The sequence below is a fragment of the Aotus nancymaae genome, unplaced genomic scaffold, assembly GCF_030222135.1.
Source record: "Aotus nancymaae isolate 86718 unplaced genomic scaffold, 86718_ANA_hifiasm-v0.15.2.pri h1tg000077l, whole genome shotgun sequence".
Lineage (NCBI taxonomy): Eukaryota > Metazoa > Chordata > Mammalia > Primates > Aotidae > Aotus > Aotus nancymaae.
Window position 1 is genome coordinate 12,257,834 of NW_026988492.1, and position 24,053 is coordinate 12,281,886.

At 43.8% G+C, this 24,053-nt stretch overlaps 2 protein-coding genes across 4 annotated transcripts in view; both read left to right on the forward strand.

The window, feature by feature from the left end:
- PIP4K2A (phosphatidylinositol-5-phosphate 4-kinase type 2 alpha) overlaps window positions 1-24,053 on the forward strand; it is a 175,820-nt gene that overhangs the window by 144,659 nt on the left and 7,108 nt on the right. For all 3 annotated transcript variants that reach the window (XM_064368359.1, XM_064368360.1, XM_021666145.2), the window contains exons 7-8: window positions 15,240-15,353; window positions 23,220-23,463. In XM_064368359.1, the coding sequence (XP_064224429.1) occupies window positions 15,240-15,353; window positions 23,220-23,463 (358 nt within the window). The remainder of the gene's footprint in view (window positions 1-15,239; window positions 15,354-23,219; window positions 23,464-24,053) is intronic.
- Window positions 37-15,233, forward strand: LOC135271388 (uncharacterized). Its single transcript, XM_064368433.1, is given in 3 exon segments — window positions 37-69; window positions 10,795-11,280; window positions 11,283-15,233. Coding segments are annotated over 3 exon segments (717 nt in total). The 3' UTR covers window positions 11,481-15,233.

The window sequence follows — 24,053 nt, forward strand, 5'->3', positions numbered from 1 at the left end:
AACACAGTCACCTGTGTAGTGAACTTATAATCGAAAATGGCAGTGACAGCCGAGAGTGTGTTCCTGCAGGTCAGGGAACCAGGTCCTAACAGCACCTCGCCAATACCAAACAGGATGTGACCCTGAATACATTTCTTTGCATCTCTGAGTCTGCTTTCTCACCTGTAGAAGTTGGCTTCAATAAGCCTCACACTCCTTTCCAACTGTTAAGACATGATTAGAATATTTTTTGCTTAAAAAAAATCAAGGGTAAGAAAACCAAATCTCTTTTCCTTTTCCTGTCTTAATGGATCTTTCATAGTATTTGAACGACAGTTAGTTTACTATGCAAGATTATAGACATAGTCAGCTTGAAGGATGGATTTGAATAGGAGTTTAGGAAGTAGCTTCCGGGCCGTAAACCTAGACTAACCCAAGTCAGCACATGCTTGTGTAAAGGGTACATCTGAACTCTTAGTCACGCCTGCCTGTCACCTTGGGAAGTGCCTTTGTCTTAATTATTCCATTTGAAGACAGAGCTCAAGGTCGTTGTTTGTTACTTTTAGAATGATAGCAATTTCTAGTTGAATTTTACAGATTTGCAAATCTACTTTCATTTCTTCATTCAGAGGTGTTTGTGAATATTTTCATGGTTGCTATCCTAGCTTCAGGGGCTAAAATAACGAGCCCCACAGGCAGCTCTGGCAGGGGATGCAGACCTCAAATAGGAAATGATGTTATGGGGTGAACACTTGGATGGAATACTCAGGGAGCTCTAGAGCACATAGCAGGGGCACCTGGCTCAGGCTGGGCAGGGTCAGGGAAGGGCTTCCTGGAGGAGGTGATGTCCGGAAACCTGAAGGATCAATAGGAGTTAGAAGAAGGGCAGCAGGTGCAAGGGCATGAGAGTCAGGGTGGGGAGCATTTGGTGCATTTGCTGCAGGGAGAGAGGAGGCCACAGATGGAAGGAAGCCAGACCTGTCAGAGAGGCCGATAAATTAACCCGAGAAGATGCTAGCCTGAGCTGGGATGTGGTGGAGGTAGATGGATGACAGAGAGATTTGAGAAGACCAGTCTACAGAACTGAACTGAGGGATTGAATGCCAGAGGTGCCAGGGAGTGTGCATAGCGAGGGAGGGGGTTTAAGGATGACCAACAAGTTTCTGGTTTAGGCAGTTGTGTAGGTATTCATTCCGCTCCCTGAAATAGCAAACAAGAGCAGGAGGAGGAGGAGTTTGAAATGTCATTGCAGCATCAGAACAGAGACATCCAGTAAGCACAAGAGGTGCACAGGGACTCTCAGCTGAAAAAACAGCATGGGAAACCTTCCTGGAAGGACGGTCGGCAGAGACAGGGAAGTGGGTGAGGTCACCCAGGAGGAGCGTGTGGATAAGAGAAGCATGACTAGAACAAGCCCAGTGGAATGTCGCCCTTTACAGGAGCCAGGAGACACTGGGTCAGTCGCTCGGATAGTTGATTGAGCGTGTTCGATGAGCACACACTCTGACAAGCATTGTAAAAAATGTCTCGGGGAACAAGGCAGACGCAGTCCCCATCCTCATGAAACTTTCACTCTAGTAATGTCCCAGGAACCAGAGGAAATGAACTCCCCAGCGTCAGATGCTTCCGCGAGGCCAGGTAGGATAAGGACGGAGAGTTGTCTGGGGACATCCCACAGGGAAATCGCTGGAGACCTGGTCAGTGAGGGTGGGTGGGGGCCAGAGCCAGATTGCAGCAGGTGAGGAGGAGAGAAGGAAATGGTGGAAGCTTCTTTGGCCATTTGCCCTTGTACTGTGCATCAGTGAATGTACATTCTGAGAACTCAACCTTCATATAAACCCCTTCTAAGGCACCAGCTTTGGCCAGAAGAGGCAGAAACTGTGACTGTCGACTTCCATGCTGCCATCACTGAATGTTTCTCCAGGTGCTGAAGACTCAGCAGGTCTTTAGCCAATGAGAAGCTCAGAGGCTAAATTTTATTCAGATTTTCTCCTCGGAGGAAATACCAGAGTGTGTACAGAGCCACACATACTCTTCAGCATCACACAACAGGCCAGCCCCTGAGTGAGATCTGCGGACAGGATGATGCCACCACCGTTTTTACTTTCTTCACAAGTTCCTTGGGACTACCACTAGCAGGGTTTTTTCCTTCCTTCATTTTGATTTATTCAGGTGCAGTCAACAAAGGCTTGGTCTGCTGTGACAGTAAACACTGCCAACAAGGACAGTTACAGCTAATGGCCTGGTTGCTGCTGAAGCCTAAATTATAAAACAAGGGCACATGGAAAGGAAAGCCACGTGTATTTCACTTCCTGTAACAGTTCCTGCGAAGCAGGACATTAATTTACCTATCTTCCTTTCCCCTATAGGACTTAAGATACTTTCCAGAAACCCATGGCATGAACCACAGTTCACTGCCCTCCTCACCAAAAAATGTTTAGCCCCTTTATTGGTGTAGCTTTTTATGAAAAGAGAATATAGAATTTGTTTGAATGAGAACTCATCTTTCTAGGACTCTGCTAGGATGCTTGTTGTATCCTGACTCTAATATGACATGTAGCCATCATTCCTTAAGACATCTCCCCAGGAGGTGGGCTTCAAGAAAGGAATAACTGGCACTGGTTGGGTACAAACTATATGCCAGACCGTTTTAAATTTTACATGAGTTATGTCATGTAATCCTTACAGTCACCAGATGAGATCAGTGCTGTTACTACTTCAGTGGATGAAGTTGCTTAACTGACAGGTTTAGTAACTTCATCCAGGGTCCTACAGCTAGGAAGTGACAGCGCCAGGGTTTGAGCCTGTGGTCACCAGCCCCAGAGTGCACATTTCTAACGACTATGCCACACTAAACGTTTGGGAGTTCATTTCTCTCCTTTCCTTTAAGGGAGTATTATCAAAAAGTCATATTAATCCCATTAATTGTGAAAATGAATGAAGAAAAAGTTACTACATTGACAAAAAAACATTGTTTCAGAGTTAAATATTGTGCTAAAACAGTTGATTCTAAAACTAGACTTTTTTTTCTAAAATAGTAAGATATTTGGTTTTATACTTTGTTGGCAAAACAATCAATTTGTATTTCTTCTATTTGAAGAGTTTGAACATTTTTGTTCATATTTTCAAATACACATATTTGTATAACTTGTACATAGAATGCAGTCTTCATTACTGTTTTACATGGTGCAAACATTAGAATTGTCTGCACTGTTGCCCTGAGGAAGAATTCAGTGCCCCGGCCTTCTTTTTGGAGTTGGGGTTTATGATAGCTCTTCTTCCAGAGACAGAGGCTGCATAAAGCTACCCGACCCACCCTTCTGTGTTGGAAATGCTCACTTGGGAAGAGGGAGAGGAAATAGCTTGAAGATGTGGAATGTCAAAATAATAGAAATTCGTAAATGATGGCGAGTGTGCCTGCCTTGACAGTAGGGTAGAAATTAAAATGTACCTTCATTCATGCACAGTAAAAGGGCAAATGGCCAAAGAAGCCTCTACCATTTCCTTTTCTCCTCCTCACTTCATCACCTGCTGCTGTCTGGCTTTGGCTCCCACCCACCCTCACAGACCTTGGACCTCTTCCCCAGCGATTTCCCTGTGAATACATCCCCCAGACAAGAGAGGGAGGAGGCGTTTGAAATGTCAGGATGGCGTCAGAACAGAGATATCCAGTAGGCATGAGAAGCTGCACAGGGGGTCTCCGCTAAAAACAAAGGGCTTGGAAATCCTCCCTGGAAGGACGGTAGGCAGAGACAGGGAAGTGGGTGAGGTCACCCAGGAGGAGCATGTGGAGAAGAGAAGTACATCTTAGAACAGACTCAGCAGAAAGTCGTCACACACGGCTCAGTGGAGATCATGCATCTGTTTCTGATCAGGCAGTGTTCTGTATAATCTAGAAACGTTTATTAAACTATAAGAGATCAAAGAAAATGTATTAATAGGGCTGAACTCTTAAAAGCATTTTTTTTTTTTTTTAAGTTTCAAAAAAAGTCTTTGCTTTCCCTTTTCTGCCAACTTTAGAGTTTTCTTTCCATGATCAGTTAGGATTTTTGACTCTTCCGGAAAGCATACCATTCATTGTGTTCACAAAACCATAAATGCCGCTTTTAATGATCAGACATTGGGAGAAAAAAACAAATGCTTTCAAAACAATCTGCTGGTACCTGTACTTTGAAATATTTGGGGAAGACTAAAAATACTTATTTTCTACATTTTAGCCTTTATAAATGAAATCAAATGATTCACAAGAATATTATTTTCATGGCCATTATGTGTAACTATAGTCCTTTCCAAATGATTGTTACGGTACAATGAAGTCTTTCTAGAGGGCTGGGCATGGCGGCTCACACCTATAATCCTAGCACTTTGGGAGGCTGAGAGGATAGCCTGAGCTCAGTAGTTCAAGACCACCCTGGGCAACATAGCAAGACCCCATTTCTACAAACAATAGAAAAATTAGTTGGGCTTGATGGTGCACACTTCTGGCCCCAGCTACTTGGGACACTGAGGTGGGAGGATTGCTTGAACTCAGGATGTCGAGGCTGTGAGCCATGATCACACCACTGCACTCCAGCCTGGGTGACAGAGCAAGACCCTGTCTCAAAAAAAAAAAAAAAAACCTTCATAGAGAATCTCTATTGACATAGTAATCTCAATTCTTATTCTTCCTAGGTTTTCTTTCATATGAATCATTATAACTGTTTTAATTTCCCATGCTTTTAACTTGTTGATGACAAGTTTTGAAACTGTCATTTCAAATATTTAGCGATATAGGTGCAGACAAGTTTCATCCCTTAGATTACAGCTTGACACGTAATTAGCGTGATTTGCATTAGCATAATCATGAAGATAGAACTGAAGGAAATGAAGTTATATTCTAACAATAATGGAATCACTTTCATGGCAACAAGTCTCAGAACATGCATGTACAGATGTCTCGAGGTTTTTTTTTTTTTTTTTAAAGAGCAGAACAGTGCTTAAAAAAAAACTATTGTCAAATTCTGACAGCTGCTATGACTTGTTTTATTCTTTAATTCTTTCCTTTTTAATGGAAGGGCATCTCCCATTCATGGCTCCAGCAGTTTCGCCTCCTCTAAATGAGACAGAGAAATGCGAACCTCCCTGGTGGTCGATCTTTTCACAGCTGCGCTGCAATTCCAGTGTGACATCAAATTAGTAATTATAGCTGAGCGGGCTGCTTTTTACAAATGACAGTCTTAGCATGCTGCCTGCTAGCGAGCAACTCAGCAGGGGACCTGGGGAAGTAAAAGAAAACATAACTGGACTCACTTGATTTCTGGGGGATTTGACCTGACTCTTTAAAAAGCCCATGTTCTTGAGAGAGAGAGTCCTGGGGATTTACACAAATATGCATTTTGTTCATCATCCTGCACAGTTCTTCTCAAAACTCATGTCTGATTTTATTAGGTATAGTAAAGCATGTGTAATGGAGCCATAGGGTCACGATAAGAAGATTCCTTTCAACATACAGCCTTCTCCCTGAAACCCATTTGAAAGAAAGCAGCTGCCCTGCAATTGGCATTTGTGTAACTATATTGGCAATAATCATTGTTGACACTTTGATAATGGGCTACAAAAAGCCGCCTTGTCGATTCTCAGGCACTGTGAATTGCACCAGCAATTAAGTGACTGTCACCGTCTCCAACATTTTACCTATTACGAACTGAGGGTTCGAGAGGATTAATCATTAATAACCTTACATCTAAAAATGCTTTTCTAAACCAGTTTTCAGCATTTCTTTTGTGGTCTTTAAATTGTAACAAATTATAATTAATTACTACCTCTATCTGGTCATCTGGGCTGCCGTTGAATCGAGGTGGCCAGAGTGGCAGGCTCCCCAAACATGACACAAAAGCACAGCAGTATGTCCTTCTGGAAATCTTTCTTTGCCGCTCAGCTAAGAAGTGCCTCCTTTTCCACTGTGAGCGGATCATCAGTTAAAGGGGGGTTGTCAAGCTTTTTAGGCCCTCAATTCAGCTAATGCTTTAACCTCCTTCTGTAAAATTCCTTTTCTCCTGAGATGGAAGGGAATCATTCTCCTTGGCCAGCCAGTGTTTCTTAGGGACACCAGTCCTACTACCCAAAGTGCAGAGGAAAGTTTCCCATTGGGGCAGAAGCAGGGCTTCTTTCTCAGACCTTAAAGGCAGCACCAGTAACACCTACCTTCTGGACCAGAGATGTTTTATAAAAGAGAGGTTTGGGGGCGGTTAGGGGATCTGAGTCCCAGCCCTGGGGGTACAGGGCTGTATTAATGGGGTTTGAGTATAGGTCATTTGACTTTGCCCCCATTTGTAAAATTAAAGGATTTGCTTGCATCATTGGTCCTCATGCTTTAGTGTTCGTGAGAATCTCGTTTCCAATGAAGCTTTCCTGGGCCTTCCTCCAGAGATGTGGTTCAGTGGTCAGCCCCGCTAACCCCACTTGGAGAAGTTCTGGCCCTGGCCATCACTAAAATCTCTGTTCTAGATATAGATTAAGGTGATATGATTGATGGAGAAAAAAAAGTTCTCTTCAGCAGATAGAGGTAAGAACCCCATATGTAAACCATGAAGGGAATTCTGGGAATTAAGTTTTAAAGCTTCATTTAGAATTTTTTCTAACTGAGCAGCATGGCACATGACAAAAAGAGAGATCACATGCAGTGACTCTTGTGACCACCTTCCAGATTTTCACTCAGATGACAGCATTCGAGTCCTCAAGGCTTTATGACTTAACGGTGCTGCATTAGTTCTCAGTTGCCTCAGATTAATTTTTATCTCACTGGAATGAAATGAACTCAGAGTATCACAAGCACACATGGAACAGTGCTGTCAGGTAGAGGAATGTTTTTAAGCTAAAAACTCTGAGTTGGTTCTAGAAAAAGTTGGGGTGGAGAGAAGACTTCTAAAATTAATATGTGGTCTGAATTTAAGCCAAGCGGCTACAGATGTATAATCGCTGAAATAAATAATGATCTTTAATAGGTTAGTATTAAACCAGAAATCTATAGGAGTTAGCAGACATCTTGAGTGTTCAGCCTTTGACATTTCTTAGATTATCGCCATAGACATCTGCACACCATAATCTTCTGTTCCGGCCGGAACAAACCCATTCTGTAGGTCCTGTTTTGTAGGTCTTGTGTGCAGTTGAGCTGTCATATCCCAGTTTGTGGAGGAACAACAAACCGTCACCTTTGACGTCACCACAGAATGGTGGTCATAAAACATGACAGTATAAAAAAAGGAGTAAATTACACTTTTTACATATTAGCTTGAGGGAAAATTGCCAACACCTAGGTCTTACCAGCCCTAAGATAGCGCTTCTCCAGTTTTGCTCTGCTTAATTATAGCACCGTTTCACAAGTTTGTTGAGGTATGTTCTCTTTCCACATACATATATAAACAGATTCAAAATAAAAATTAGGACATGTTCGCATCTGGATGCTGGTCACAGACGTGCACGTATGTTCTATTTGTGCAAAACCACCCTTTTTCTTTGCTACTTCTGTATGAACTTTAGCCATATTCACTTATTTGCCTTTTCATGTATCAAATTTGTGGCTTAGATGTTCCGAGCAGCAGAACTGATGTCATTATAAATCCCTAGCATGTCCTATTACCCCAAAATTGATAACACATACATGATGTTATTCCATCAAATTATTTTTATCCTAGCTCCAGCGTAAAGATTACCTAAAATACTTTCCCTTATAGAAATACTTGTGAATTATATTTTTAGCTCCATAGATTCTGATTTTTACGAAGATTTTTGCAGGCACAGCCAAAGGGATGTTAATTTTGCAAGTTTATTTTCATTTGGGTGAGCTTAGAATAACAAGTAAATCAGGAACACAAGCAGTTCCTAACATAAAACAATTACTGCATATTTTTTATGTTGCGCATTCAGCTTTGGGTGTCACAGTAACAGTGCATCAAAAGGACACTCGGCAGCAGTCTTTGACATTGAGGCTTACAATTAGACTTAAAAAAATAGGTTGCCAAATGAGCGTATCGAACAAAAATTCATTTCATTCTGAAATACAAGTCCGTTAATCACAGTCCTATGATACGTATTGTCCTTTGCATTAAAATCTAGTGCCAGCATCCTGTTTGGATTCAACACTCAAGTGTGACTGGGTGCATTTCGTCTTCCCAGTAAGGTTTCCATCCAGAATAAAATAAAAACTTGGCTCTGTATTTTAAAGATTTGGCTCTGTGCATTTTAAGTTCATGTATTTTTTATTTCCAGTTATTAATGGCCATTTACCCATATAGTTGGCTCTTTTTGTATAATTAAAGTTTATAATGATCGTTAAAAATCCAATGATATTTTAGTTTGAATTCTGTCTGTTTAAAGTTATGTTTCAAACTGTAGTTTGAAATTTTTTGATTTAAAAACAAAAAATTTCCTCACTAAAATATTCATATAACTTCTGGCTTTACTAAACCTTAAAATATCCAATATCGCTAAACTCCCATTATGAATGACAGAAGTTATACATCATATCACAGAACCTAATGAAATAAGTACAATATACAGATAGAAATCAGTTAATTCCCACTTGAAACAAAGCATTTAACTCCTTTTGGTAAACACATTTATTGTTTTGGTTTTGGTTTCATTTTCAGATATTCTGCAAAAGCTCTTAGTCATTTGGAAGTTTTAAGCATAAAAGTACTAAATAAGCATTTGGGAATTTTTTAGGTGTTGCTTTTTCGTTCCTTTCCAGTTCTTCTGGGAAGCAAATGGTGCTGCATCTCCTTTGCTCTTGCGAGATTTTGTAATTTCTGTACCCAAGGTCTCTGCTAAAGGGAAGCGTGTGTTTAGAAATTCGAAAAATGAGGGCTCTAAACTTTGTAACTGTCCTGATAGGTTTTCCCTTTTTTAATTCCAACCCACTGGCCAGATCTGTCCTTAGAGATCATTTATATCTTTTATTGAACCCTAGGGAATAAGTAATTCTATTTAGACGCTTTTATATGCTAAAAGCCTTATGCATATGTTGGTTGTCTTCAGGCTCTGACGCAGCTGAGTGTGCATCTCAGTTCTCACGTTCATGTTCATTTGCGTCTTAATGACACACAAACTATTTTTGACCATGACCTGTATTGTCACACAGTGTGTTTCTTGCTGTTGACTTACAGTAGACTTGCTGAGGCCTGTGAATCTGTGCTTTAAAAGAAGCCAAAAACTTTTCAAAATGAGGGAGAAATGTCTGTAATAAATGTATTATATATATACATATGTTTATAATAAGTTTTCTTTTTACAGCTCATAGCAAGTTAAATGTTTCCAGCGAGTTCACTGCTCCCTAGGAAAGAGTTCACTGTTCCCTAGTATTTTGGTTATATTTTCTGGCTACTAAGATTTCAGCTTGTGGATTTTTGCCTTAGGTCAGCAAAATAGCATTCACTAAATTACCCACTATTATAATGTCCTCACTGAGAAGAACTAACCCATGGAAAATTAAGGTAAGACAAAAGTCAACAAATTTCTATCTTTGGCCAGATATGTAAAATCATTACATTTATTCCATACATTGAATAAATATCATAAATTTCCGATTCTTTATTACTCCAGGAACTTAACTAGTCCAATTTTTATTATAAGATAGGAACATGTTACTCTCATTTACGTTTCAGTTAAAAAAAAAAAAAAAAAGTTTTCAGTGAGGTTTCCTGTTAGGGTTAGCTTTTGCAGGTGATCGCAGAGGTTTTTCTAGCCAGGAGAATTCACAATGGAGCTTTGCAAAAGAGAGTAGGGAACTAGAGCCACCAAGGCAGGGAGGTCAGAGCCTCGGGCCGTGTCACCTTTCAGGCATCCTGTCTTGTGTACCCTGTGTTCCCTGTGTGTCCTGTGCAGTGAAATGAAATACTAACTTTGTGCTCATGTATCGTAGGTTTGTGTGCAGTAACAAAAGTGTCTTCCAAATTTGAGGGCAGTATGTAGAGAATTCATGTGACATGTTTGTGACTAACAGATAAAACCTGAAAACAAAGGAAATTTTAAACATCATTTAGATCAAGCTTGTCCAACCCACGGCTCACTGACTGCATGTGCCCCAGGATGGCTTTGAATGTGGCCCAATACAAATCCTTAAACTTTCTTAAAATGTAATGAGATTTTTTTCTTTTTTTTTTGTTTTTGTTTTTGTTTTTAGCACATCAGCTATTGTTAGTGTTCAGTGATTTTATGTGTGGCCCAAGACAATTCTTCTTCCAGTGTGACCCAGGGAAGCCACACTGGAATTGGCCACACGGGATTGGACACCCTGGTTTAGATTACTGACATGCTAAATTGTCAGTTTTTTAAATCATTCAGGTATCAACGAGAAGATATCCTAGGTTTAAAGACCCTATTTTATTAGAAAGTCGGGAAAGCAGAAACAAACATGTAGTAAGTTATTGCCAGGCACTTTGTGCTTTGTGTCATCTGATTCATATGCTGACCCTATTACACAGGTGCAGCATTAACTAATTTCCCATTATATAAAGAAGGAAACTGACGTTTGCGCAGATGAAGCGACTGGCCCACAACATCACAGCTAGTGTTAGAATGTTAAACATGTCAGTACATTTTTTAAAAGAAAAATCCTGCTCTGGATTGATCAGCAATGAGTTTTTTCTAGATCCATAAGCCATACTTGAGAACATGCGTAGCAAATAACAATGTTTGTATATAACACGCTGTGTGACAGGCACCGTTTTAGGCCTTTTTACAAAATGTGTGAACTCATGTAATCCTCACAACCCTATGTTTGTGAATCCCCCTTAAGGATGGAAAACCAAGTCACAGAGGGTTAGGTAACTTGCTCAGAGTCACACAGCTAATAATTGGAGTTGCGGAGCTACAGCCCAGGCAGCCTGGATCCAGTGTGTTCTCATAACCACGGGCTTCAGTGTCTCTCCTTCATGGAAACGTGGGCCATGCCGAATCTACCTGGGGTTGGGCATCACCGCACAGGACAGTAAAGGGCTCATTTTATCGGAACTGGAAGCAGGACAGCCAGGCTGCAGGGGGCACAGTGTCCCTCTTCTGATGCCTGTGGCTGTGTTTGTGCATTTACACATCACAGTAGTGGAGATGAATGCCACTTGGAATCCAACCCACCGCAGCAGATGACCTCATGCAAGAGAGAAAACAACCCTGCCTGTGCCGGCCTGGCTCTGCTTTGGGCTGTATTTACTCATGGGGCCACAGCTGGCCAGGGCCTTGGAGCAGCTCTTGGAGCAGTCCCAGCTCAGGGCTGGACACACGGAGGAGGACGGGGTGGGGAAGAGTAGTTCCCTTCCTTACCCTCATCTCCTCAGTGTCCCCACCCAGCAAGTACCGAGGGTCATACAGCAATCGCCCCGCCTCACTTAGAGGCTCTGATCTCCACAAAACTGGCCAGAGCTGAATTCAGAGCAAATAAAGGCTCGGCCTGCCACCACTTCAGAAAGGCTGCTGACCGCTGTCTGGAAGCCAGCCTCGGAGAGTCCACAACCAAGAAGCGTTTCTGAGCTGCCTTTACTTAGCCCTAGGGGTTTCCTCCGCCCTCTGGCTGTTTCTGCACTGAGCTAGAAAAGATATCAAAGACACTCTTTAAAGAACCAGACCCAGTGACTACAAACTTTAAGTGCAAATAATCCAGTGTTTAAAAGCAAAGAGTATAATCTGTTGCTACATTAAGCTGTTGCTGCCCACAGTTAATTTTCTGCTGCTCTGTAAACGTCATCTTGGTAGGCAGTTTTACACCAAGAGTTTATTAAGTTCATTAAATCATAGTTTAATCGTTTTCCACGTTTAAAAAAAGATGTTTCTAACATAAATACTGCTCATTATCAGAGGGATATATTGAAATTTATTTTTAAAAGCTAAGCAGTAAGATTTTCTTGATAGTGAATCATTGTCAGGTGACTTAAGCTTTGTTATCTTTTTTTTTTTTTTTTTTTTCCCCGAGATAGGGTCTTACTGTGTCACCCAGGCTGGAGTGCTGTAGTGCAATCAAGGCTCTCTGCAACCTTGACTTCCCAGGCGCAGGCGATCCTCCTACCTCAGCCTCCCAAGTAGCTGAGATGGCAGGCATACAGCATGCCTGTCTTAATATGTTTTATTATTTTTTTGTAGAGATGGAGTCTCACTTTGTTAGCCAGACTGGTCTGAAACTTCTGGGCTCCAGTAATCCTCCTCTCTTGGACTCCAAAAGTGCCGAGATTGCAGGCGTGAGCCACCATGCCCAAACTATCTTGTTCTTAGAAAAAAGAACAGTTAAGTTTTTGTTTAAAAAAAAAAAAAAAGTCTCTCAACCTGTAATACCCATTTTAAATCTGTGTGCTTTATTAAATGCTCAGTGAGGATGATGATGGCGGTGGTGATGACAAGCACCACTCACTGTTTGAATCTGTCTCATGGTTTCTGGTTAAGTTCCCAGCACATCTCTACCTTAGCAGAATGATTAAGGTTCCCATCCCAGCTCATCACTCAGCAAACTTTGAGGCCTTAAATTACATAATCCGTTTCCTTGAATATGAAACGTGGATAAGAATGATAGTTAAGGTTGTTGCAAAGACTAAAGGTAGATGATAGACGCGAATGAAATGACTCATGCAAAGCACTGAGCAGGATATCTAAGGCTGCTGCGAGTGGTAGCGGCAGTATTTTCCCCCTTCTGCATCTATGGATACAGGCTGGAGATGTCCAGGAACCTGGCCCCTGGTCCCTGGCAAGTAAGGGGTGGAACCAGGTTTGCAACCTCAGGATTCGTGACTCCAAAACCTTCATGCCCTGCACACTCTGTCTTGCGGTAAGCATTTGCGAGGTGGATATCTGTAGACCAGTGTTAGATTCCGTGCTTGCAGCTGCCCTGCCAGGACCCGCCTTCGCCTCTTGATCCTTTCAATAAGCCCTTAAGTCTTTTAACCAATCTGGGTGCCCTTTTTTGAACTTGATCCAATCTAAATACGTCCCTAGTGCCTGTGAAATTCACAAGTCAGCTTAGTCATAGAGTACAGGGTGTCCAGAGTTTTATGAGGTAGGATTATACTTTCCCTGTCACATGAGGTAATTCTGCTGGAGTGAACCTGAAGTGGCATTCATCTTCATTAATGTGACTTGTGTTACAAACACACATCCTGCGTGTAATTTACGGCCTTGTCTGGGATCTGTCATCTCTGCCTTCAGGTTTCTCACATTTATACAAAACCCGAAAAAACACCCTCTCCCCTTCTTTTCTTACATGTATAAAATGAGTTGTGGAATTGAAGCAGATGTCTTAATCCTTCACACCCACACCCACACACCTCCCATCGCCAACACATAATGACACAGAAATGCCCAACGTGTCTGCCTGGAAAATTATGATCCTTCTTGGTCTCTCCTTGTTTTGTGTGTAGGACTGACTTCAACCCTTTTTTCTAACATGCTTCCAATTTTCTGTTTTGGCCAGTGTTTATGTTCTCACTGCCCTCTGAGTGAGTTTTGTTGACTTCAGAACCTTGAGTTTCACTCTTGGTGAAATTTCATTATGTTTACCGTTCTAATAGGAGAGAAACCTTATAATCTAGTGTGATGATCTCAAACACTTAACATCAGTGTGGTGTCTTCACATTCAAGGTGTATGGGAGTTGGGGGGGGTGCATGTATTGTATTATTTTAATTATTGACAGGTTTAAGGGGTTAGTCTAGCACGCCTGTCCTACAATTTTGTGAAGAATGGCATTGCATTTTCCTTTCTTAAAGATTCAATAACTCAGCATAAAAGTGTTTGAAATTTTATCAGTCTTCCCCAGAATCTCAGTATTTATCTTTCCATCTTACATACGCATCCTGCTTTATTGTCTGCCTACTTGCTTTCATGTCTTTCTCCCATACGAGATTACAGACTCCTTTACAGTAGAAATTGTGACCTGTTCATATTTGCATCTCTGTAGTTGACTCACTACCTGCCTATTGAGTTGAAGCTTGACATTTCTGAGCTTTGCTGTACCTGCTTTGTAAGGATAATTTTATTTCGCTTATAAAGATTGTGGTTATGTCTAATTTAAAGTTGCGAAACTATTCAGAGTTTTTCAAAGTTAGTAGCCAAAGGGATGAATTTAGAAATGCACAATTTATGTACATATATGTGGGTGTACATAGATATGACTATATTTACATGTATGTCCATACTTTATAGGTAAGAGGGGAAGCGGGCAGTTCAAGCATGTGAGAGACTCAGGAGATAGACCCAGGGAGTTTTCATGTATCGCTGTGAATGAGGAGGGAAGATGAACAGCGTGGGAGCCAGGAAGAACAGCATGTGCTTTCCTTGGCTTATTTTGTTTTCATTTGGTTCACACTTAGGGAAAAGAGGACCATTCCAGGTTCATCAGCGTACAGAGAAAGGCAGTACATGACACTGGATTTCTTTCCACTGAAGTAAATAAGCCATAGTTAGCTGAAAGAGATGGGAGATTTATTTTGAGCTTGTACTGAATGCAGGTTGCACAAAGTTTAATCTATGCTGTTTTGAAACTATATGCCTATATGATCCTGTTTGCTGCAGTACACGCTGCAGTGTGTTCTGCCCATGACCTATTTTTGATAGTCGCCCACTGCTTTGTGTTGGTTGGTGTAAGTGCGGTTTACTTGTTAGCTCACCCTCTTGTTCAGTTGTAAAAGGTAGACCTCTCATTTTAATATGTTTGTTAAGACAGGCCTTTTTTCTTTGGTATTGTCCAAATGAGAAGTTCCTTCTTGGCTGAGTGGTGAACAGGAAAGCTTGAAAGGGCAGATGGCTAACCTCGGGCCGCATGTTCTCCCTGGTGCAGAAAGTAGATATGATTACGGATGGGGCATTTGCGAGACAAGATAACATGTTACTTGTAATGTGAGCCCAGCAACAGCTACCCAAAAGTGGGAGGAAGGATGGAGTTGGGTTGTACCAGTAAGAAAATTGAGGGTTCCTGAGAAAATAGTCCAAGAACACAAAGACTTCTTGTAAGAAAGGGACTCTAAGAAAGCAGTCAAGTTCATTCGTCTGAAAAACATGAAATGTGTTACAAAAAGCCTTATAATGTGGAGTCCGTCTGACCCCCACCGCACTGCTACTGGGAATGCTTCCAGAGGCTGCAGCTCAATGGTGCCCCCCGGTGGTATTCAAGCCTTCTATTTTATTGTTTGGGTAAGACCCCTGCGGAGGTGTTGGGGGGGTGGCAAACTTCAATGTCCAGGGTTGGAAGCTGTATATGGTTTTTTATATTTTATTCAAGCCTCATCATTCTTTTTCTCATTTGTTTTAGGCCAAAGAACTGCCCACTCTGAAAGATAATGATTTCATTAATGAGGGCCAAAAGATTTATATTGATGACAACGACAAGAAAGTCTTCCTGGAAAAACTGAAAAAGGATGTTGAGGTAAGAACAGTCAGTGTAGAGGCCAGCCCCAGTGTGTAAGTGCCAGCCCTGTTAGTTTTTAGGAGCTTTTAAAACCATCTATTTAAATATGCAACCAAGGTGAAAACATATATACTCTACGTTATCAGAGTCAGATGTGAAGGCGTCGCATGTGACAGGGTTTAAAGCAAGACCATGCCAGTTTAGCATTGCTCTCATTTAGGCGCCAAACACAAGAAAGCACCTGCTGTCATGTGCTGGGAATCCCCGGCCCCAGGCTCCTGTGTTCTGAATTGGGATGGCCCAGGAAGGCTGACCTGCCCACACCAACCACTTTGGGAGGGGCCAGGGGAGTACTGGACTCTGTGTCCACCAGCAGAGCATCGTAAAAACAAATGTTCAGTCACTATCAGAGTCTTGGCACTTTTCCCGCTAAAGCACATGTCAGTGCTGGGTCACTTAATGCTTTCCTATCTCCACCAGTCATCACAGACCATGTCATGAGGCCCCGTGAGGCCCCCTTACACATCATGGGGCTAGAACGGGGGCAGCTGGGGACACTAGGTCATGGGGGGACAGCGGAGAGAAATAAAACGGCGTCCAAGGGGCTTTAGTCCATAATGATGGAGTTTTGCTTTTAAACACTGTTCTAAACATTTAAAGTGTACCTTTTCCTGTCATTTAGTTTATGATAAAGGCATTGCAGCTTTTCCATTGGATTTGCTCTTTTAAGTCTTTTGTAAATAAATCCAGGAAAAAAGGTTAATGTTGAGTTATAAGACAGTGCAGTGGGAATTAAAATTTAAGCTTTTCTTAGCTGTTACTTTCATTCGTGTACACTTTTTTAAAAAACTTTGAAACACTTCCCGGCACACCAGTACAGATCTGCTACTTAGAGGCTTTGTGGGAAGAATTTTTTTCATGTCATTAAACAAAAAACAGAAAAAGAAAATGACTAAAGCCACAGAATGTCATACATTTGTATTTCCCATGAAGGCAGAAGCAGTATAATTTCTTGACAGCTCTTTTTATTGTAAGAAACTCTGACCAAGTTATAAATAGTTCCAATTTTTAGATCATAAATTAGTAACTTTTTTACCCTTTATGGTGTACATACTTGGATTAGAACCTGTATGTTATCTGTGTAGGGTATAGGCATCTACTTTTTGTTGCCATTATTGTTTTTAGAGACAAGGTCTTGCTCTGTTGGCCAGGCTTGAGTACAGTGGCATCAGCATAGCTCAGTGCAGCATTGAACTCCCAGCTCAAGCAATCCTGCCACCTCAGCCTCCATAGTAGCGGGGGCTACAGGCTTGCACCCTGGTGCCTGGCCAATTTTTGAATTTTTTTTTTTTTTTGGTAGAGACAGAGTCTTGCTATGTTGTGCAGGCTGGTCTTGAACTCCTGGCCTCAAGCAATCCTCCCACCTCAGCCTCCAAAAGTGCTGGGATTAAAGGCATGAGCCACTGTGCTTGGCCTATACTTCAAACAAAAAGAAGAGTTTGCTTTTCTCATGTAACATTTTCCTCCAGTCTTTCATTAAGGAATGTTTAGTTTTCATCAGTTGTCAGTGGTTATTAATAAAATGTATTAGTCAAGCATTTCCCCCTTGCTTTGGGATCTATTTGATCTGATTATTAAGTACTTTCAGTAAACATACTCTTTTGGATTTTTATTGTTTAATCAGCAAATCATTGATACTCAGAAGAATATTGTTTTAGCAATTTTGGTAAGTAGCCCTTACGGTTATTTGTGACCTACCAAAAGAAAAAAAATTGTTTCTGTTGGCAGTATATCACTTTAATATTTAGACTCCAGAAATAATGTAACTGGAACAGTTCAAATTGACAGTTTAATTACAGAAGGATCCTCTTAGCTCTTTTGTCTCTAATAATACCAATTGATTAGAGGACTTGATAGTTTAATGCCCATACATGGCTCAAGCACTTAGCTGTTTTGTTGAAATGGAGGCAGGGTATAAAACATTCTTTAAAAATATTCTCAGTAGCTGGTAACAGTGTCTGTGGTTTTGAAATTCATGCAGAATCATCATTAAATTTTTAAGCAGGTAATTATGGTGAAGTAGCTTGACATCTGATCTTGATAATGAGGCTAGAATTTACTCGAGTTGTATTTTTTCATCAGTTGCATGCTTTCTAAGTTGGCTGACTGACCTGTTGGTGTTTCAGTACAGTTGTTTTTGTTGTTGTGGCTGTTTAATCCCTCAAGTAGGAGATCTGAGTGTATTATAGCTCAAGAAATCTACATGTGAAGAAAAACAATTTTCATCCCAGATTCTAGTTGATTTTCTATAATTGAAGCCCTGTTCTATTCCTATGCCATGCTGGACACTTTCATCCCCATAGCTTTGCACATAACTAAACACAGGTGAGTCTTTTTTTGCACGCACACACAAATTAGTGGATGAGGAGTGACAAGCATTTTTTCCTTCTCCCCTATTTGTTGTCAACTCTGATCATGTCTCTCCTCATTGACTCACACAATGCAGACTCATGTTCTCCCTCTGTGGCTTCCCACCACAGGGCATTTCAGCTGGCTGAGGTTTACAGCCCCCCATCCATGGCGATGGGTGAAAGGGCGGTACAGGGACGGGCAGCAGCCAGCATTTGTGGAGCACATGGAGCCCAAGTCCTTCCCATGCAGGCATTGTCGCTTGTCATTCTCCACCCCGTGAGAGTGTTCCTGTCACTACCCTAGTTTGATGAATGAGGAAGCCAAGCCCAGAGATACTATGTAATTTGCTCGAAGGCACAAAGCTTCTAAATTCAGACTGGGGCATCAGGCCCTCCGAGGGCACAATCCTTAACTACTCTGACATAAACGAAGGTTAAAAATGCTTTTGAGAGCACAGTTTAGACTTTGTTATCTGATAATTGCTCCAAGGGGGGATTATTATAATTTTTAACAAGTGGTAAGATAAACTGTTAAACAGTTGACTGGCATTTTCATTCTACTTCACAGGTATGTTAGAATATGTTGATTTGGCAGGACACAGTGTGTTAGTGTAAAAAAGTCAATTTAAAACCATTGTGAAGGATAGTCTTAGACTCGGAAAGATCTTGAGGAAGATCCTGGCTCAAAGATTTGTCACAGTGAGGAACCAGTAAGGAGTTACATGAGACGGGCTATTCTGGCCGGAAAAGAGGCAGATCCGAGGCCTAGCAGGTAATTTCTGAGAAGTCAGAAAGGAAAATTCTTCACATTTCAGAATCTTACGTTCTTAAAGAACTAATATAAACTGTGGTCCTGCAGTGAGCCAGAAACTCTGGCTCAGACCCCACAGTGGAGCCCACATCCCCTTTCTGTCTTCTCTCTTCACCCTTGACTATCTGGCCCACAGGAGTTTTCCCTAAGGAAAACCTCGGATTTATTGCCATACTTCGTTCACTCTACCTCAGAACAGATTTAAAATAAAGTTTGAGGCCGGGTGATCGCTTGATACCAGCCTGAGCAACATAGTGAGACCCCCATTCTGCAGAAAATTTTAAAACTTAGCCAGACACAGTGGTACTTGCCTGTGGTCGCAGCTACTAGGAAAGCTGAAACAGGAGCGTCCCTCAAGTCCCAGTGTTTCAGGCTTCAGTGAGCCATGATCACACCACTGCACTCCAGCCTGGGTGACAGAGCCAGATCCTGTCTCAGAAATAAAGAAATGTGATTAAGGATGTGAAAATAAGAGCTCGGGAGTTGACGGGCTTTTCCCCACTGGTCACAAACTGGAACCTGTTTAAATTTGAAACTTGATGTTAAAAAAAGACCTATAATCAAAACAACATTGACAGTTATAAAGAACAGCTTCCATTATTGTGTGCAAGGCACCACATTTTTTGTCTCAGCTTCATTGTCTTAATCCTTCCACACCCCTGTGGGGCAAGTGGCATTGTCTCCTTTTAAAGTCAGAAGGACTGAGGATCCCAGAGGCAAACTCATCAAGCATGGAGCTAGTGAGACCGAACAAGGCTTACTCGCCCAGCTCCACAGCTGATCCTGTTTCTTGAAGGGGACTCCCTTGTCAGCCTAACCTGTCCTTTTAACCACTGTGCTATACTTGGTATTTTTCCACTTCTGCCTCAGTCTCAGAGATTTGAAAGCATGAATAATCCCAGCACATTAGGAGGCCAAGATAGGAGGATCACCTGAGCCTGGGAGGTCAAGGCCACTGGGATCTGTGGTTACACCACTGTACTCCACCCTGGGCAGCAGAGCAAGACCCCATGTCAAAAACAAAATGTGTAATACCCATGGAGACTGCAATTTTCTCAGTCTTGGGTGCTTCAGAACAGCTTCTTACCTAGAGATGCATCTTTCATTGCACCGATGGTTTCATGTGTTGTGCTGACTGCACCTTTATTTCTTCCTCACTGCAAGACAAGAATAAGCGGTCTGACAACAGGTCTGCGGCCCAGGAAAATTTCTCTGGGCTGCCCGGCCTGGTGAGCATCTCAGATGGGGTGCCGGGGGAGACTGAGGCCTGGAGGCTCACCCTGGTAAGTGCAGCTGGCCAGTCCCAGTTGTCCCATCGCCTCTCTGCCCTTTGGAAAATTAATCACAGACAGCCCTGACTGCTGTAAATAAAGCACACTTGAACGTGCATTTGAAGGTCAACCAGTAGACCTCCCTTCCCTGTTCAGGGAAGAGTCTTAAACGGTCGCCATGGGCTTCCCTCCCAAAGGTGTTGCCTCTCGCAGTCTCAGACTGAGGTTTTCTGTTGTTGCTTTTGTTCTTGGTATTTGGCTTTGGTTTTATGTCCTGGTGGAAGCAGGTCGGGGAGAATTAGGGACAGTTGGGGGGATGGGTAGGGAAGCAGCAGCAGGCATCCCATTCACTTGTCCAACAAGTGCTGAATACTTTCCTGAGCCCTTTGTCTGCTGGGAGTCAGGAATGCAGTGGAAGCCAAAACCAGAGAGTTCTTGTGGAGCTGCCCTGCTTAAGAGAGAAGTTGATCAAATACTCCAACAAAATGAATGGGAGGGCCGTTGTGTCACTGGGGAGGAGCATGCGGTGCCCTAAATACCCAGACTCCGGGGCTGTGCTGCCCTGCGTGGTGTCCTGCAGCTGAGACCTGAAGGCGCAGGAAGAAGTACCTGCCGGCAGGGGAGAAGTCCGGAAAGGAGCCAGAGCAGGGTTCAAGTGGGCTCCAGCTGGGGATGGGGCCTGTCTGGGCCTTGAGAGGTTTGTGCCTGTGGGAAACGTGGCACCACAGGAATGTCTTAAGCAGGACAGGATGTGATCAGGTTCACATTCTGAAAACTGCTGTGCTTTGCAGAGGACTGGAAGGGAGGTTGAGTCACCAGTAAGCCTTTACCACTTCATAGGGACCTTCCAAGCACCCAGAGGGAGCAGGGATGGGCAGGAGGGGCCCTTTTCCCTGTGACCGCTCCAGCTTAGCAGGGCCGAGGCTGGCTCCGTCCCTACACACCCTCTACCCACGCTGGGAGCAGATGCTGCCATCTGGAGCCTGGTGCTTCCAGCAGTGCCCTCCCCCTGACCCCTAGAGAGGCTTCCAGGAGTGAGGTGAGAAGCCCTAGATACAGGGAGCAGAGCCAGGCACCAGGCTAAGCTTGGGAGGGACAGTGGAGGTGGCAAAGAAGACCCTGGCCCAGTCCTCCAGGAGCCCAAAGGCCCTGGAACAACAGGTCCAGGAGAAGTGGGGCTACCATGAGCACCTCCCCGTCGTACCCCTCAAGGGTTGGAAAGCACGACTGGGTACTTCTAATGCAATATTTTCCAAATAGGCTTCCGAAACCCGAGGCCCACAGGGCATTCTGACGGGGAAACAGGTTTCATGATCACAGCAGTGCCAGGCATGCTGCTGGCCACCCAACCCTCCGGAGACCCACAGCGCTGAGTCACAGGTGGAGGGCCTACTCCGATGCCAGCTGATTTTGTTTAACTCATTACCTGCCTCCTCGGGTTGCGAAGAGAAGGATGGAGGAAAGCTGCTTTAAGGTAGCCTCCAGAGGTGGCTGATAAAGAGCAGGGAACGTGGGCTTAGAATAGGCCCTGGATTCAGACCCTCCTTGGATTTGAATCCTTGGGCTCTTGTCCAGCTGCTGGGCCTGGCTGCTGTCTCACACATGCCTTGGATCTTGTCACCTGTTTCTGTACCCCGGAGTGCCCAGTTCTCTTCCACATCCACAGGCCCATGTGTGCAGAGCTAGTGCCCAAGACCCAGCTACCTGGCTGGCTTCACCGTGCTGGTGAAGGACTCAAGTGAGCCTCATGTTACGGAGTTCTCCCCCACAGGCACCCCCACAAACACGATTCCCGACAGGTGATCCTGGCCAGGTGCACCCCCAGAGCCTGGCAGCTGCCAAGATGCTAGGGGAGGATGTGCAGTCTCTGACTGCTGGAAAGGAAGTCTGGCAGAGGGGGGTGCAGGTGAAAAGTCAGTTCTCGTGTTTGATGTAATGGGGGAGTTTGGGGAAAGGCCAGGGCAATGAGCAGTGGCTTCCTCTCCTCTCTGGGGTCCAGAAAGCTGAACACAGGAGCCCCTTGTTGTTTCCACGAGGGGTTTGCCTCTGTCTATTTTTAAACAAACAGGTTTTCCTACTTTGCTTAAATATCTGAATGGAAGATTTGTGTGATTTTTCTTTTCTGAGCTTGAAACAGATGGAGAATGTATAGTGGCCCCGGGGGATTCCTGGTGGGAAGGCAGCCAAGTGGGAGCTCTGGCAGGTTTGCGGGGCCGCGCAGGGTGCCGGCTGGAGAACTGCAGGCAGTGGAACCAGTCGGAGAGTGGGACGGACCTTTGCCCAGGGGTCCTCTCCTCCTTATCTGTAAGGAATCAGGGCTTCTCTTTCAGTTTCGAGACAGAACTGCTGGGTCCCAGCAGGCTCAAGAGAAATGGCTCTGCGGGGCTCAGCAAATTGATTTCATCTTTAGCCAAAACTTCAAGACCTATAATTTCATCTGCTTGCCCTTTGCATGAGGACATTTGCTTCTTAAATTCTATCAGCGTAGCCCAGAGGCAGCTCAGCCAGTGTGCATTCCCTAGCGAGGTGGTTCTGAGTCCTTCCAGAGCCAGGACCGTGAACCTTCTCGGACCCTGAGCCCAAGGTCAGAGGGGAACAGGACCCTGTGCAGAGCCAGCAACTGGGGGTCAGGGAGCTGGGTGGGTCGAGCCCGCTGTTTGCACTCAGCACAACCGTCCACGTTTTATGGCAATATTGGAACATTGTGCTGAAGGTCTCAAATAAGAGAAACAAAAAGAATCGTGATCTTAAAAGTCAAAAAAGAACTGGGCAGACGAGTAGCCAAACACACAGAGCTGGGTCTTGCCCCACATTACGTTCTAGCCACGGCTGGAATCCTGGGTGTGCCCTGCCTCATGGAAAGCAAACCCCGACCGGACCGCATTACTCACCAGATGTGGACACAGTGCCTTTGCTTTTACTTACTTGCCACAGCATAACGATCGCCTCCAGAGAGCATGCTGAATTCCAAGGTGCTTTCCCGAACCACAGCAGGAGACACTGCTGGGAGCTGCTTAGGAGGTGCCTGGGTTTCCTCAGTAACCAGTCTTAATCGTTGGGAGGAACTTGCTCTTTCCGAGTCTCTTTCTGGATCTGGCTGGTCGTGCTCCCTTCTCTTTAGTGAAATCCAGCCACCCTGTGATAGACACACGCCTTTCCACATCCATGCGGGATTCTAGGGAAAATACTCTGGGCTTTGAGCCAGCCTGAAGTGTGAGGCTACACTTCAGATAAACAGCCCAGGAGTGTAAGATCATCATAAAGGAGGCTCCTGGCGCCTCTGCTGCCCCACCCTGCAGCTTTCCCTCCGAGTGTCACCCGAGCTTGTCTCCTTTAAATGTTGGCTTTTATGTTTAAGGTGTGGCTGACTGACTGTCACCTCTGTCCCCAGTTTCTGTCCCAGCTGAAGCTCATGGACTACAGCCTGCTGGTGGGAATTCACGACGTGGAGAGAGCCGAACAGGAGGAGGTGGAGTGTGAGGAGAACGACGGGGAGGAGGAGGGTGAGAGCGATGGCACCCACCCGGTGGGGACCCCCCCAGATAGCCCTGGGAATACACTGAACAGCTCACCACCCCTGGCGCCCGGGGAGTTCGATCCAAACATCGACGTCTATGGAATTAAGTGCCATGAAAGTAAGTTTGATTACTGTGGCCTCTATTTGCACGTGAGGTGGTTTGACTTTGGCCTTGTTATTTACCAGTATTCGTGACCCCAGTTACAAGGGTGCTGCCTGGCAGCACTCATTCTCCAAACTCCAAAGAAATGGATCTGGGGACAAGAGCATGTTAAAGGTAACCATGATCTCGGTGCTGAAACACAAGGTGAGTGAGCCTTTGACTTCTGTGATGTTGAGGGAATAGAGCAAAACCACAGACTACTTCATACAACACGTATACATACCTACAACACACACGTACATATGCACACGCACATGTATACACACCTACAACACACACACACATGCACATGTATACACACCTACAACACACATGTACATATGCACATGTATACACACCTACAGTATACACACATGCACATGTATACACACTGGCATACAACACGCACATATGCACATGCACACGTATACACACCTACACACACGTATACATGCACATGCATACACACCAACACACGTACATATGCACATGCACATGTATACACATGCGTACAACACGCACATCTGCACATACACATGTATACACATGCACACACACGTACACAT